This window comes from Chrysemys picta, chromosome 7 (assembly GCF_011386835.1).
Source record: "Chrysemys picta bellii isolate R12L10 chromosome 7, ASM1138683v2, whole genome shotgun sequence".
Taxonomy (NCBI): Eukaryota; Metazoa; Chordata; order Testudines; family Emydidae; genus Chrysemys; species Chrysemys picta.
The window spans coordinates 16,529,192-16,545,658 of record NC_088797.1 but is presented as its reverse complement, the minus strand read 5'-3'; the positions used below and the strand labels follow the sequence as shown (position 1 = coordinate 16,545,658).

At 39.9% G+C, this 16,467-nt stretch overlaps 1 protein-coding gene across 4 annotated transcripts in view; it reads right to left on the bottom strand.

Moving 5' to 3' along the window:
* GRM7 (glutamate metabotropic receptor 7) overlaps nucleotides 1–16,467 on the bottom strand; it is a 545,183-nt gene that overhangs the window by 188,150 nt on the left and 340,566 nt on the right. For all 4 annotated transcript variants that reach the window (XM_005288512.5, XM_005288513.5, XM_005288511.5 and 1 more), the window contains exon 6: nucleotides 7,418–7,618. In XM_005288512.5, coding sequence (XP_005288569.2) covers nucleotides 7,418–7,618 — 201 coding nt within the window. The remainder of the gene's footprint in view (nucleotides 1–7,417; nucleotides 7,619–16,467) is intronic.

The window sequence follows — 16,467 nt, the reverse complement described above, 5'->3', positions numbered from 1 at the left end:
GGAATGGTACGTAGTTGTAATCATCTCAGGGTATAATTCAAGCAGAGGATTTCTGAGTTGCCTGTCTTCGATCCCAGTGTGGGTCTGACAGCACATTTTGGGGCACAGTGCCCACCATTTGATTGCAAGGGTCTAACTCTTTCATGTGCCTGTATTAAGGTTACTACAGAATTTTATTCTGTGCTCTGTTTAGTTATTCAGACTATAAGAAACAATGAGAAATGGTACTAGGAAACCTGCAGTCTGAAGCATATTATTTTCATAACGGGTGCTATTTATTATTTTCATTTTTCTTATTATAACAGGAAGGGGGAAGATTTTCTTGAGGATACAGGCTGACATACATCTTTTTTTTTTCTTTCATTAAGAATTGTAAGACTCCACAGTCCCATCAGGCAACTCGGAAACCTAGTAACATGCTCTTCCCTGGTGCTGCCTGCACATTCAGTGGTGTTATAAAATATTAATCCATCTGTTCCCAACGAATAAGTAACACACACACTAAATTCAGTACATGATGCCCCTTTCACATGAAAAATCTCACTGCAAAGACACAATTTATTGGATTTTGCAGGATTTGTGTCTCTTAATCACCACAAAAGACTCATCATGAAGAAAAGTGCAATAGGAGAAGGGTCAGAGTCTTGTTAAGTGTGACAAGCTAAGATGTCTTTTTATGACTCTCAGTCACTGCAGTTCTGAGGAGCAGCTGTGGTTCATATAAAAATAATCCATCATTTTTCAGGTCATTGTGGAGGGGAGAGGGAACACAGACACTTTGCATCATGAGTTTAATATTCAGAATCTTACTGCTTCTGGACTTTTTAAAAAAATTATTCTCAACATTGTGAGACAACATTGGAATTCATACTGAGTTCCTACTACAAATCCACAGTCTATTCATTAAAATATCGCTTGAGCTCTTTCTTTATGAATGTCATGGTCTTTGTAAGGGGGGAAAAAATCCCTGAAGCATGCACAGGCAAGATGATTTCACCTGCATAGTTACAAGGAGATCTGTTTGCATACCTAAATAGGATTGGATCACAAGATCATAGGCTTAAAATGCACGAGAATGGGATACACATTTTTTTCCTTCAGACTGTCAGGAGAAAGGATTCATGTTGTGCCATTCTCTGTTCTCATTACAAGTCATGTAACAAGAATGAGAGAGCAGAAGTTTAATGATGTATATGTCAAATGGTGACATTCAGCCACTGGCCCTCCCAGAAGCAGTGTGTAGTTGTCCTCCCCTCCCCAGGGGCTGCACCAAAAGGGGGCACTCAGCTGAGTGACTCAGTATGCAGGAGAACAATACAGATTGCAACACATTTAGGCCATGGACTCTGCTTTTTCCAGATCCAATTTGGGATGGCAAGCACCATCAGAAGCATACCAAGGGATTGCTCTTTGTGCTCTCCAAGTGCAAGGACTGTAGCAACAACAAGGGTTTGGAATGTACCATGCCATCAGGAAATAGTGTCCTTGTGCTCTGCCTTTCCCATCCCCCACCCCTGTGCACTTGTCACAGTCTGGCCCTATCTTTTTAGTGAATTATAGTAGTGTGTAAGACATTCACCTCTGATGTGATATCCCAAAGCAGAGAGGAGAAAATATGGCAACAAAAATTCTGTGTATTCACTCTGCACTTATGCTCCTTTAGTGTTAGGCAATTGAGTTTCACTCTCACTGATGCAAGAACAAATTTTAAGCTCATACCAGCAGGTGTTCGTTTGGGAAGGGGTATATTTTACATAGGATTGGACACTGCTTGACTCAGCTGGGAGACAGTGTTCCCAAAAGCCCTTCTGCAAAAGGCCTGGCTCAGAGTTAAACAAGCCAGACAAACAACTGGCCCTACCCCTTCTCAACTATGAAAGCACACACATTTATTGTGACTACAGTAATAGAACATTACAGACCTGGTTTATTTTCGAATAGACGGGGGCATGAAATAGAAAGGGAACAGTGCTTCAAGAACATCTCTCCAGCTTTGGCAATGAGCCTTGGCAATGAGCCTTGGATGTGGCTGCACCCTTTGCAGCTATGTGCACAAACATGTATGCAATTATTTCCTGTGAATGGGCCAAGAGAAAGTAAACTCTGCACATGAATAATATATCTTAAAGACACCTAATGTTTCCAGGAACATTATATAGGCCCAGCCCTAAATGGCCAAGAGAACAAATAGTTTAAAATTATTATTTTAAGTTCTGCTACCTTCTTGAAGCCTCCATGCTGTTTATGGGTTGTATTAAAAAAAATACCATATGGCTTATGTGACCAAGTACAACTAGAGGAAAAAATCTTGCAAAAAAAAAAAAAAGGGGGGGGAGGGGGGTGAATACATTGAAATAATTAATATACTTGAGAAAACTGAAATCCAGGCAAAATCCACTAAGTAGATTATTTCCTCAGCTCTCTTAAAATGATAGGATGACCATTCAACTGCTCTACTTTCCAAGTACCTCCTTGAGGCCTCTGGAGGAGAGAGATATAAATGATCTGCTACAGAATTGTAGGATGGCCAAATTAGTAAAATTTACACAAATACCATATTTCTCTGAAAATAGGAGTTTCCATATCTTCCTAGTTCTGGAAAAAGAACACAAACAGAATGTTACAAAGCAAAAATAATACTATCTGCTCAGTTTATTAGTCCAGCAGTATTTGGCTTCTGGCAGTAACTAGCACCTGGTAATCCAAAGAAGAGGGAAAAATATCTCATGCATCTCTTTTGATACTCTGTGTCAATTATGCAATGCTTTATTTGGAGGGAAAAAATCCTTCCTGACCCTTACAGTGATGAAGTTAGACCATGAAGTACAAGATTTATCTTCCTCATCTGGGTCTCCCAGTCCCTTTTCTTCTACTCTCTCTCTCTCTCTAGTTATTAGATTGTAAATTCCTAGGAGCAGAGAAGGTGGCCAAAATTTTCAAGCCTTATGAACCCAAATTAAACACTTCTACCCATAGGCAGGCATCTAAATAAAATGCTGATCCAACAAAGCACTTTAGCTTATGCAAAACTTTCAGTTTGTGAATAGTCCCAGTAGGGTCACAAAACTGATTTTTCAGAGGTTCTGAGCATCTTTGGCTATCACCAAAACTTCAATAAGAGTTGCATGACTCCCATTCAGCACTTTTGAACATGAGTCCTCATTTAGGCCTAAATATGGATTTAGATGTCTAACTTTAGGCTGCGTAGACTGCATACACTGTCGGTCCTTCATCAGTTAAGACTGAGGCGATCACAACACGTCTTCCAATCTTCTCTTGCTCTGGCCATCCTTCGCTTGTCCATATCTCCTTGTTAGGAAATCATCCCACCTCTTTGGAGGCCGACCTCATGGCCATTTCAGTTCTCACGGATACCACTCAGATATAGCTGCAGTCCATCTGTTGTCACTGAGTTGGGCCACATGTCCCGCCCACCGCATTTTGCTCAGCCTGCTTCCAACAACAACATCTCGCACTCCAGACTGCTGCCTAATTATTTCACTGGGGATGTGATCGTGGAGTGAAATGCCCCAAAATGTTCACCCTCTGTGTGACAGACAGTTGATGTTCTACAATCTTCATCAGCGACCATGTTTCACTGCCATGTAGCATCGCTGGAAGCACGGTCGAGTTAAAAAGATTCGCACGAGTTGTTTTGCTGATCTTTCCTTGGAGGATGTCCCTGGTGTCGTTGAATGCGCACAATCCAGCTTTTTTTCTGCACGACAGTTCACCTTTCTGATTGTGGTGCATGTTGACTTCCTGGCCCGAATAAACGTATTTGTCGACCTCTTGGATCTGCTCTCCTCCAAGAGTTATTTGAGTTCTTGGCAGAACATCTGATCTCATATAGTTTGTTTTCGACTGGTTCATTTTTAATCTGAATTGATTACTTTTCGCGTTCAGTTCTTTAAGCATTCTCTCAAGCTGGACTGTATTTTCGGCTATCAGCATTATATCTGCGAACCTGAGATGGTTTAGCCACTTGCCATTGATATTAATCCCGCCTTTCAGGTCTGTTTGTGGAAAGACCAATTCAAGACAGGCTGTGAATAATTTTGGTGAAACTGTATCTCCTTGTTTCACACCTTTCTCGATGGGGGGAGGGGAGTATCGAACAGCGATATATCCGTGCTGCATCCAGAGTTCACTTCCTTTAATAGTGTGATATATTTTGCGCTGATGCCCTGTTCTGAAAGAGCTTCAAGAACGGTGTTAGTCTCCATGCTATCAAATGCCTTCTCATAGTCCACGAAGGCAATGCACAAAGGGAACTTGTATTCCCTTGAACACTCTAGTAGTTGGTTTAGAGTGAAGATGTGGTCTGTCGTGCTGTAATTTCTTCGAAAACTGGCCTGCTCTCTAGGTTGCTGTTCATCCAGGTTTTGTGACAGTCGATTTGTTATTATTTTGGTGAACAATTTATAGACACGTGAAAGCAGGCAGATCGGGCGATAGCCTTTCTTATCAGCAAGATGGTATTGGACTCTTTCCAACTGGACGGTATCTTCTGGATTTCCAGGTAACGGCTGAACTTTTGGGTGAGAGCTTTCCAGAGTTCCTGACCTCCCGCCTTAAGCACTTCTGCTATCAGACCGTCCTTGCCTGGAGCCTTCCCCTCTTTCATTTGATGGATTGCATGATGGACTTCGCTGATGAGAACCGGGAGTATGTGTTCATCGGTTTGTTGAAGTGATGGCATTGGGACATTTATGCGGGATGCAAGCAGCTGGGTATTGAAATCCCTGCAGATTGACTCCATCTCAGTTCGATCGGTTACTGATTCTCTGTCCTTGTTCTTCAAAGCCGATAATGATGACCTATACAATGCCAGTTCCTGTTTGCATTTTTTTGAGACTTTTACAATCTTCAGAAGCCTTTAGGAGCTTTTCGGTTCGAAATTTCTTGAAGTCTTCCTTCATCTTCATTCGTATGAGCTTGCATTGAAGGGAGTACTCAAGCCTGTCGCTGCCATTTCTTTTCATTTTCCTCCTCTTCTCCAATAAGGTCTTTGTATTCTCTGAGATTCTTCCACTATCTATTTTTGGTCTTTCATGCTCAGCTGATTTCATGCACCGTTTCAGCCTCTTACTGAAGTTCTCATAATTGTCAGTCATCCAGGAGGCTCCAGTCTTCCCTGGAAATGTTTTCCTTCAGAATTGCCTCATTAAAAGCTACCGGTTAGTGCCTTCTGTTCGCCATACACAGAGCCTTTTTCTCCACTTTCCCAGTGAATGTGAGTCTGGCTCTCAGTAGGCGATGATCACTACCGATGTTAAATGATGGCACTACTGAAATATCCCGAACAATGCGTCCTCTATCAATCAGAAAGTAATCGATTTCATTCTTTGTCTTCATGTTCAGTGTGATCCAAGTCCATCTTCTGTTGGCCTTCTTTCGGAACCAGGTATTACCAATGAACATTCTCTTCATCTCTGCCAATATAGCTAGTTGTTCTCCTTGCACATTTCGTTCTCCAATACCATACCTTCCTATGAACTTTTCGCTTTCTCTCCCTCTTCCAACCTTGGCATTAAAGTCTCCCATCACAATGGAACTCTGAGCGAGGGTTTCCTCCAGCTCCTGATAGAATCCTTCCACATCATCATCTTCGCATGCACTTGTGGGAGTGTAGATCTGGATGATTTTGAGAGTGCTGTTTCGGTTCAGTCGAAGGTAAAGCACCCTGATACACGATGATTTCAAATGGCATGAGACAATTTTCGAAGACCATTCCTTGTTTATGATGAATCCGACTCCTCCAACTGTCCTCGTGCCTTCTCCATTTCCTAGAATGACTGTGCTTCCATCCTCCAGCTGACCTCCATCTCCTTCTTTCGTCGTGTTTCGCAAACACCCAGCACATCACAGGCTGTTTTTGCCTTTTCCTCCATGAGATGGTTTATCGATTCCTCTCTCATCAGTTATAAGTACACACAGAGAGTTGTCCAGTTTCCTTTTGGCAACCTGGCACCTGAGATTCTTTTCAACCTCTCATTGATCGAATGCCTCACTGCCTCTGGAGTGGGGAATCGAGGGATGTGCAGAGAACTTTAGGCTAACAGGTTTTAAAATGCAAGTCTGGGTCTCCCTCTTGCAGAGTGCTGAGGCAGACAGTTTAAAAAACTCCTGTTACATATATTAGCAAAGTTTATAAGGAGGAAAAAATGTTAGTATTACAAGCTAACTTCTGTGACTGTTCAATTGTCCTGGCGCTGGGCTCACACGAATCTCTTCATGTATGTTAATGAAGCAAATAACCTTAAACAAAATTTTCAGAAGTTGGGAAATCCTGCTATAGTCTTTAGACCAGATTCATAGACGCTGGCACAAGGAAATATACATGAAAGCCTATCCTGTACCACAAGGAAAGGCTGGTGTTAGAGTTGCCAATGTCCTTACTGGGATCAGTGGGAGCATCTTTATTTGGAGGATGAATCATAGACACCTGAGGTGATCTACTGGATCAAACTAACTTTAGCTTGTCCACATCCATATTTGCCTTTTGTGCTGTATTCTCACTATAAACCTTCTAGAGGAATGGAAGTTGCAACAACCTTCACCACAGGGGACTTTCTGCTTAGCAGGTCTAATATGGAGATATACCTATCTCATAGAACTGGAAGGGACCCTGAAAAGTCATTGAGTCCAGCCCCCTGCCTTCACTAGCAGGACCAAGTACTGATTTTGCCCCAGATCCCTAAGTGGCCCCCTCAAGGATTGAACTCACAATCCTGTGTTTAGCAGGCCAATGCTCAAACCACTGAGCTATCCCTCCCCCCCACCACCACTTGGTTTGAAACCTGAAAATGAATTTGTCCCTTACCCTCTAAATTGTTGTCCTAGTGAAAATGACAGACAGGCTGAGTCCTGTGTGACAAAGAATTGCCTTTATTTTTTTGCCCCAGGTAGCTGGAAATGATACACGTCAAAGGATAGGTTTTGAATGATGCTAAAAATACTATACATTGCCCATAGTTGCTGTGGGTTTCTTTTTTAAGCAGTGGAGTCCAAATTAGGCATTATATAAATGAGACAGATGGGATATATATTTTTTGCCTATCACCCACTTTTGCTGATGAGAGCAAAATTTGAGGTTATTAGCAGAGTTCAGTGGTTTCATTCTAATTTCCAAGTGCAGCCATCATAAAATGGCTGCACAATTTAATACCTTTTGCACAATAGAAGATAAGGACTTGACTAGCTGGAGTACTGCACGTTAGAAATATAATCATATATATAAAACTCACTGCTTCAAGGAAAGCAGTACACAGTCAAATGAATGCTAAACGTGAACTATATCAATGACTCCATTTGCTAAGAAATCCAGTTAAATAATGAATAATTGATTGACTAATTAAATTTAAAAATCTTATGCTCTCTGAAGTGCTTTCGATACACATTGCTTTGGACTCACCATTAAAGTTAACATTGCGTATATACTTCAGCAATTTCTTGCCTCCTGCTTGTTCCATCTCCGGACAGATCCCAGGGTAATCGGCACAAAGATCCTTGTTCATGTGATGGAGGGCATGAGCCATGGCATACACAGCATCAATCACAAACTGAACTTTCCCCTCTTGTTCATAATGGGAATCTTTTCCAATTCTCTCCTGCCCTGCACATAAAAACAAACACAAACGCACACACACAAAGAGAAGGATGGTGAGGAACAGAATTCTCTGGGTGCTGAATACAAGTCAATCCACTTCATGCAGCATTAAAGAAATGAAGATGGTTAGCCAGGGCAGGATTTTGAAGAGTGTGGTTATGATTTCATTTTTTTTATTGCATTTTTAAATGAAAAAAAAAATCTTCAACCCTTGACACTGTGACCATTCAACTTATAGACAAAGAATTCACAAAGGCAAAGCTAGTCCTAACCACAGACATGGCAGTACAATCAACAGGGATCCATCTCCGAGAGAGAGAGGCTGGACTTTGTATGATGAAAACGTTGGAGTCTTTGAATGAAGAAAGCATATTAAAACAATGCAGTGATGGTATTTTAAAGCTGATGTTACATTCTGCCTTTCATATACCAGACTCTCATTGAAAGACATAGCCAGCTAAAGAAAGGAAAGAATCAAACTAAAGGAAGCTCAGGAGAATTCAGTTAACATGCCTACTGTAAATGCAACCTGAAGAAGCACAGTATGCATGCATTTACTATGCACTTCTCTTTTCTTGCTGTAGGAATTAATGAGTCCTTCAAAATCCATCGATTGCCATCAAAATGCAGAACCTTAGCTTAAAGATTCCAAATTTATACAGTCAAATGAACTAGTGCAGTCACCAAATACCAACAAGGAAATAAGCAGTGATGCTTCAAGAATAATTATTTTAAATGTTTTATTATTTATTTGTATTACATTAGCAATGGAATTAGGGTCCCTTTGTGTTAGGTGGTGCACACATCCTGCACCAAAGACCTTACACTCTAAAAATTATCCCCATTTTACAGGTAGAGAACAGAGGCACAGAAAGATTAGTATCAGAGGGGTAGCTGTGTTAGTCTGAATCTGTAAAAAGTAACAGAGGGTCCTGTGGCACCTTTGAGACTAACAGAAGTATTGGGAGCATAAGCTTTCGTGGGTAAGAACCTCACTTCTTCAGATGCAAGTAATGGAAATCTCCAGAGGCAGGTATAAATCAGTATGGAGATAACGAGGTTAGTTCAATCAGGGAGGGTGAGGTGCTCTGCTAGCAGTTGAGGTGTGAACACCAAGGGAAGAGAAACTGCTTCTGTAGTTGGATATCCATTCACTGTCTTTGTTTAATCCTGATCTGATTTGCACCCATCTGAAGAAGTGAGGTTCTTACCCATGAAAGCTTATGCTCCCAATACTTCTGTTAGTCTTAAAGGTGCCACAGGACCCTCTGTTACTTTTTACAGAGAGATTAAATGATTTTCCCAAGGTCATACAGGAACTCTGTAGTAGAGCCTGAAATTGAACCGAATAGTCTGAGTACAAGTATAGTACCTTAGCCATTGTTCCTTTCTGTCACAGCAAATTGTGATAAATAATGTGATTGACAATGGGACTACAAAAATAGTTATTTATTTTGGATTTTTTTTTAAATCATAATTTAAGTCAAAAAGTAAAGAAACAAAACTAGGGCTAGTCAAAAATATTAATCCAATTTGAATAATATTTATTACATTTCTTGTATACTTTATTCAGGGAATATTACCTACCTGTCCCTAAACTATATAACTATTTAATTGTGTGTGTGTGTGTGTGTGTGTGTGTGTGTGTGTGTGTGTGTGTGTGTGTGTGTGTGTGTGTGAGAGAGAGAGAGAGAGTCACCATTCCTCATGTACAAAAGTATACACAGCTGGACACATTTGTGACAGATATGACAATATCCTGGGAAACCTTATGAATTCAGTTAATATACCTTACTGAATTACATTTAATATCTTTGGGGTCCATTGTATTGAAAGTATAAACGTGTATGCTTTTGTGGGAACTTTCTTAGTAGGAAGAAGGATTAATACAATCTTTGGGAGATAATGTGAACTTCAGAAGAATGTGTTCAACAATATAGCAGACACTATAGGGTTGGCAGGACTTGGCTTACTGAGGCCCCATAAGACTGCATACTAGTTCCAAGCTAACACTGTTATGAACTTGTGACTACAAAAGAGACCCCTTTTGAAGGAGTCACCTGCCAGAGCCCATGATGGAGCAAGTGGGGTGAGCTCTGGTAAGCTTATTAGCTTTTGTGTAGGTTCTTCTATTATTTGTATTATGTTTTCTCTGTAATGCTTATACCCCAAGAATAAAACAGGATTGCATAGGATTGCAAGTGGTAACTTATAATTGTGACAATTGCATCATTCACCATCTCTAAGGAGAATGACATAATAGGTTTACGTAGGCAATTTGACTTTTGCTGGTGAATTCAGAGTATAATCAGGGAACTGTGCATCCTGAAAATACCCTGGTCATGAGGGAGAGAGGCATATGTCTCCACCCAAGAGAGGTTACAGCCAGGGAGCTAGAAGTCTGTGAGTAGGTGCCCTTGCTGGACTATAGAGGGGGAATACAAGTGCAGTTGTTCTGAACTGACACAACATCTGCCAGTAATAAATATGGGACAATGATGTCTGAGGGGTAAACAAAGTACAATATTAGGAGCCAGGACTCCTCAGTTTTATTCCCCAAGTCTGCCACTATCTTGTTGTTTTACCTTTGGCAAGAAACACCCACATGATTCAATTTGTCCAGCTGTAATATGTGTTGTTATACTTATCAGTCTCACCAGGGTTTTGCAAAATGTAATTACTGGTTGTTAAGTGTTCCGGGATACTTTGATGATATAATGGTATGGCATTGCAAAATATTACTTTTTGAACAGCTGTAATATCACAGTTCACTTGTTCAATTACTTACTATATGACACCTTCTTCCAACCTCAGCTTGAAGATCCTTCTGCAGTTACAAAGATCCCAGTCTTATGATGAGCTATGTGCAGTCAGACCCATGGTACTTACGTAGAGTCCCACTGAAATTAGTGGAGCTCTATATGGACTTGGTTGTGGTATCTGGGTCTCACAAGGAACGGACTCTCAGTGGCAATATGGAAGAATAAATATGCAGGCTTTTAAAAACCCCATCCAGCCCCAAACAAGTCCTCACAAAAAATTCAGTGATCTTTAATCATTTAGGGTGGAGGTTTATGTGAAGAAATTATTTTTACCATCATCCTTAATTTGAATGGTACTGACAGAATTACAAGCTCTAGCTCACATCCATTTCCACTTTTAGATCGGGTATGTGAAAAGTCACACTGTTAGTGAGCTTTTGGAAAACACATGAATGAGGCAGAGGACAAAATTCACCATTTCTGCTGTAGAAAAGATTTGTTTTTTGTTTTCTTTTCTGATAATAATAATAATTAATAAAAACACATGGCCGAATTCCACCTTGGATTGTGGTAAGAACTTGATTGGGTTAATGAATTGCTTCTCACTCCCACTCACATGGCCAGATTCTCAGCCTTGGGCTGAGAAAGCACAAAGACAACAGAAAGCTGCCCTAAAAGATCAACCAAGGATTTCCCAAAAGTTGTTACCTCCCAGGGTGCTCTCAATTACTCAGAGCCATTTAGATCCCCATTCAACCCAAGATCAGGGTACAGAAAGGAGTATTTTTAACCTTACATTCTGCCCAGCTGCACCTAGGATAAACTCACTGCACCTGAGGATCAGGCCCACAGTAGCACAAACTGAGTCTAAATACATCCTGTAAATTATGTGCAGTGGATTCTGCTTACATTTTCTATCCTTTTCCCCTGTCCTGTCTCTGTCTTGTCTATTTAGATTGTAAGGGCTTCAGGTCAGGGACTGTCTCCTTTCTCTCTGTTTGTATGGTGCCTAGCACAGTATGGCCTTGGTTTTGGTTGGTTTGTAGGCACCACTGTAAAAAAACAGGATTATTAATAGTTAACTTTGGGCACAGGGGTTGTAGACAAAATCTCCTAAGTTTTTTTTAGGTCATTTCTGCAGTGAATGCAGCCTATGTTGTGTGGGGGAAACACAAAGATTTAACGTATGATCAACCCAACTTGAACCAAACACACAAACTGCTCACAATCAATCCACAGTGTGACAATAAAACATAATTGAGTAAATGTTGTATAATGAGGACAGCCAAGGAGATCACTGTCTTCCTATGGGTATTCTGTTACCAGAAAGAGAGTCTAAATATGTCCCGAAACTTATTTGCAGTGAATCATTCACTCAGTTGTACCTGAGACCAGCAAATATAAAATTCCTCCATATACATTTTCAACATTTGTGCAATTTCCCTCCCCCATACAGGCTGCCAAACTGTAAAGTATCAAACTGCAAAGCTCTGTTCTGCCAACCTACACATTATGATTAAGATATTCTCCGGTGTAAAGCTCAATTATACTTCAAATCTAGACTAGCAACGTCCAGTTCCTTGCAAATAATTCAGCAAGGTGAAATAGGTTCCAGGTTTTGAAGATTTACCTACTGTTCTTTTTTATCATTCCACTCTCCACTCATTGATTACAGACCAGATTACATTTCCAGACACTGACAAGGAAAATGCTTTTAAGTGGCCTTAGCTGAGCTGAGCTACATAACCAAATTAGTAATGCAACAGAAAGGCAAGCCAAGGGAAGTGATCTTGGAATTGAAACTCTGAACACAAACAATACTGATTAAACATATTAAATGCTAGAAGCATATGCGTGGAAACACAGAAGGGGGAAGAAAACCTTTAGTAGCAAAATTATCTATGGAAGGAGACTGAGCAAAAATCCATAAAACAAAGTTGCATTCATAATATGAAGGTAAATAAAGGGCTGAAAACCTGAGAAGAACTTGCAGTGAGCATATGTTTATTTATAGATCAAAATAGCCATTTCTTATCTATATATTATATACCCAACACATATGCATACTATAAGCCCCAGATTTGTAGAGTTGTGCATGTGCAACTTGTGCATACAAAAATGTACGCATACAATTTGCATGTGTAATTTCTGGACTCGCACATGCAATCACAGTAATTACTTATGCTAAAAGAAGATTTAAAAATCCACTCAAAGGAAATTGACATATCTTTGGAATAAACTTTCCATTCCATACCTATTTTAAATTGACAGAAGCCTCTGCAGAACAATGAATTCTTCATATATATACACATGTTCTTTTTAATACAATTTTATGGTAAGTTCGTCTAAAACTATATATACTGTAAGAGTTGAGTGGCATGGACCTTTTATTTTAAGTAATTCTCAAGCAAGAGATGGAAATTATTGCACAAAGCACTGCACAAATTGTTGGTAACAAAGCACAACTTAGAAAATAACTCAGTGATCATAACAGCGTACACAAAACTTTTGTTTGGTTTTCAGAACTCAGATACCTGTACCGCTCAAACAGGTGCAAGCTAGAAGAGGTTTCTGGGCATTAATTTGCAGATAGGAACGCAACTTGAATAATCACTATGTTGCACAACGCAGCAGCAAGGTTGTCCAATAAGCAGCAACACCCAGTTCGGAAGTGTTTTACAAAAATAATGCCCAGGTATATATTTTTTCCAACAACAACAAAAGAAAACACCAAAACAAACAACAAGGAATAACAACTCCAGTAGCCCCAGACTGTTTTCAAATGACTACTCATCATGCAACTCTCTCAGCCAGAAGCTAAGGAGTTTTATAGAAAGTTTCCCTAGGCAGGATGGGAAGGGAAGTCCATCCCCTGACTCTGAACACTTGAGAGCCCAGCTGGCCAATCAGCTCTCTCTCTTTCACTTCATGCTCCATCACACTATATTCCGATAAATGGACATTTGGGAATTCAAGTTTAATGAGTCACATTGAAGTTATTACATAAAGTCATTCATTTACTTAAAAGCAAATTATACCATCCCATTAAAATTGCTACTGTACGACTGTAAAAAAATTCTCAAACAATCTTTGAACATGCAGAGCACTTCTAGAACACAACAATAAGCCCTGGGCAGCAGCAAAGGAAAAAGGGAGTCCGTGTATGAACCTGTCAGATTTTTCTAAACGGAGCAAAATTATCATTTTAACAATCAGCTCACAAGGTTACAACCAGCAGCTGTAGGTGGCTATATAATAAACTCTCTATTAATATCTGAGGACTCCGTATACAACAAACTACCATGTAATCTATTACTTTAAAAAGAAATCTCCTATATAATAAACAACAATTGGTCCATTTTTGGCAGTTTAGGCAGAGAAGAAAATTTGAAGGAAGATGGAAAAAGGGACCTCAGAAAGGGGAACTTGAAGACAATTTATAATAATGTTACTGCAGTATTTTAGGCTATTACTCTGAATAGTTTTTGGTGGGCATGTGAGAAAGGAGGCTGTTTGCTTTTTGCTTTTGGTTTATTCTCACTGCTGTTAATACCTTCCATGCACAGTAAAAATCAGTAGAATTTAAATATGTATAATATTGGTATTGATTGTGTGGACTATCATGATACACTTCCTTTTCACATTTTAAAATTTCATACACAATCCTCACGTTACTCCTCCCTTCTGTGATATTAGGGGAGTGAAGCATATGGACAGGGAGTCCAACTTGAATCTCCTTCTTTGCTTCTACTAAAGCCCTGGATGATGCTGACTGCTACCTCAGTTAAAGAGGGAAGATGAAGGTAGTGCTGCTTCCATATTGAAGCCTCCTACAGGAATGGTCAGAAATTCTTTGACAGAAGATGAAGAAATGCAGTTCCCTTCTGTAACAGACAGGACTGCTTTTGATACCAGCCACTGCACAATACTGAGTGATGTAATGTACATATGACAAAGTAATTAAGAGGCATCCAAAGTTCATCACTACAGTCAGGCTGGGCTACTTTAAGAGTGATGTGAAAGAGCACAAAGGTTGAGCAGACGCTGGAGTCTGGTTGCAAGAAGGGCAAGGTTACATGGAAAGCTGCATAGGCAACCAAGAGGAAGACCACCTCAAACACTTATTCAAGCCATAGTCAAGAGACTGATAGTGAAACCAGGAAAAAAGTTAATGACCGCTAAATAAGGAGGACATTTGAAAAGGTGACACTGATGGAACATGCAATATCAAAAAGTGTTTTTGAAACTTTGGGTTTTTTTTTATTTCTCTAGCAAGCAAGATACATTCAAAATAATCAAAGCTGGGGCTGACCCTACAGTTATGTCATGTTGCTATGTGCTGTCACATAGAAAATGTGGCTTTTAAACATTGTGTTTGAAACCACAGGGCTTAGGGGAAAAGATGCAACCCTAAACATTATGTGAGAGAGTGCCTCATATAAATAACTCATGTATTCTATAGCCAATTACAGAGCATTGTTGACAGCCATTGAATAGAGCCTCAACCAGACTTCTCCAGATAAAGGTTGCTAATCACAAAGCCTTACATAAGAGCTGAAAGGGAAGAAAAGTGGTAGAGATCTCAAGAACTAGGTCAAAAGCCCCTCATAGAAAAAAGAACGAAAAGCTATGTTAAAAGCAATCTAAACATGGGTATTGTAAAAGTTCTACCCACCAAACTTCTGTGCAATTTATCTTGTTACTAACGTGAACTATGGAGCCAAAAGATAATACAGAAAGTATCCTTAACATTCATTAGTCTAACAACCATCAGGCCTGAGTAACCTCTGAATTACTGCAGTTTACTCGGTTTCTATGGAGTAAAACCAGTGTAACACTCCAGTAACAAAGAGGTAATCTGGGCCCATTGTTTGCTTTCCAAATCCAGTGTCTGTGAAGATATCCTAATCACTCATTCAGTTGGGGTAAGGGCAAGTGATAGCCAAGCACTCTTACCTCCAACCCCATCTTCAGCATCAGTCTTGCAGATGCTCTCCCCTTTCATGCCCTCTGAAGTAGCTAAGCAGAATGTTGTATCCTGCTGTACATATGGCTCCAGAAGTAAATTCACCTACATGCTCTGCCTCCCGCAACTATTATTGTTAAATATACCTGGAAAAAACAAAAGCCATTAGAGTGTTACAGATAACTATTTTTTTCCTTCGGTAGCTTCAACATCATACATTTGTGTGTCTGCTGAGAGATGATACTCTTGAATCCACAGCTAAAGAGCATTAAGATGTCCCTGGAGAATCTCAGAAGAGTAAGGATTGACATGATAGAGAACCAACAGATGGGCTCAAATTTCAGGTATAAAATGAGAAGCCACTACAACTCTCCATGCTGCCATAAGATGCAAAAATAGAAGCAAAACATAAAGCCCACTCCCATTGTGATCTTGAATCTATTGTTGTTTCTATCACCCAGCTGTTTTTGTTTGTTTTTCCAGTTAGAGATATATTCCTGGTCCTGCACCAACTATTTCCTGCACTCTCACCACACTTGACAGCTCAGATTTAAAGACAAAACATGGTTAAAGGAGAGTGCATTATTGTCCCATTGGATTTGAAAAGGAATATCTAAGTACAGCAGGAGAAGGAGAAAACACAGTAGATATTTATGGACCAAAGTATGAGTCGCTTCCAAAAGATTTATCTGCAGGTGTTGACAGAAAGTTTAATCTCACCTCCCACTATATTCTCAGCTGTACATCATTGTGATTCCCACAGAAAAGTAAGAAGGACATGATCCTCCTATCCGTTTCATGCAATTCTTTTGAATAGGACAAAACTGGAACACAGAAGAATGGAAAACAAAACAGTGAGGAAGAAGGTTTCTTGTATGAGCAATTCTAGACGATGTAGAAATTGAATACTGGTTTAGATTTGCTGATTCTCCTTTGTCTCTTCATATAGCAACATAATATGTTTTCTGTGAGAAAGTAGCCAACTGGATGATTTCTACACCTTCTCTTTCTTAAAATCTCTTTCAGTTTTTGGTCTTTCCTGTTCAACCTTTGGTCAATCCAGGTCTTCAGATACTTCAGTCTGGCATGACATGCAGCATGTAGAATACAGCAACTATAATTTTCAT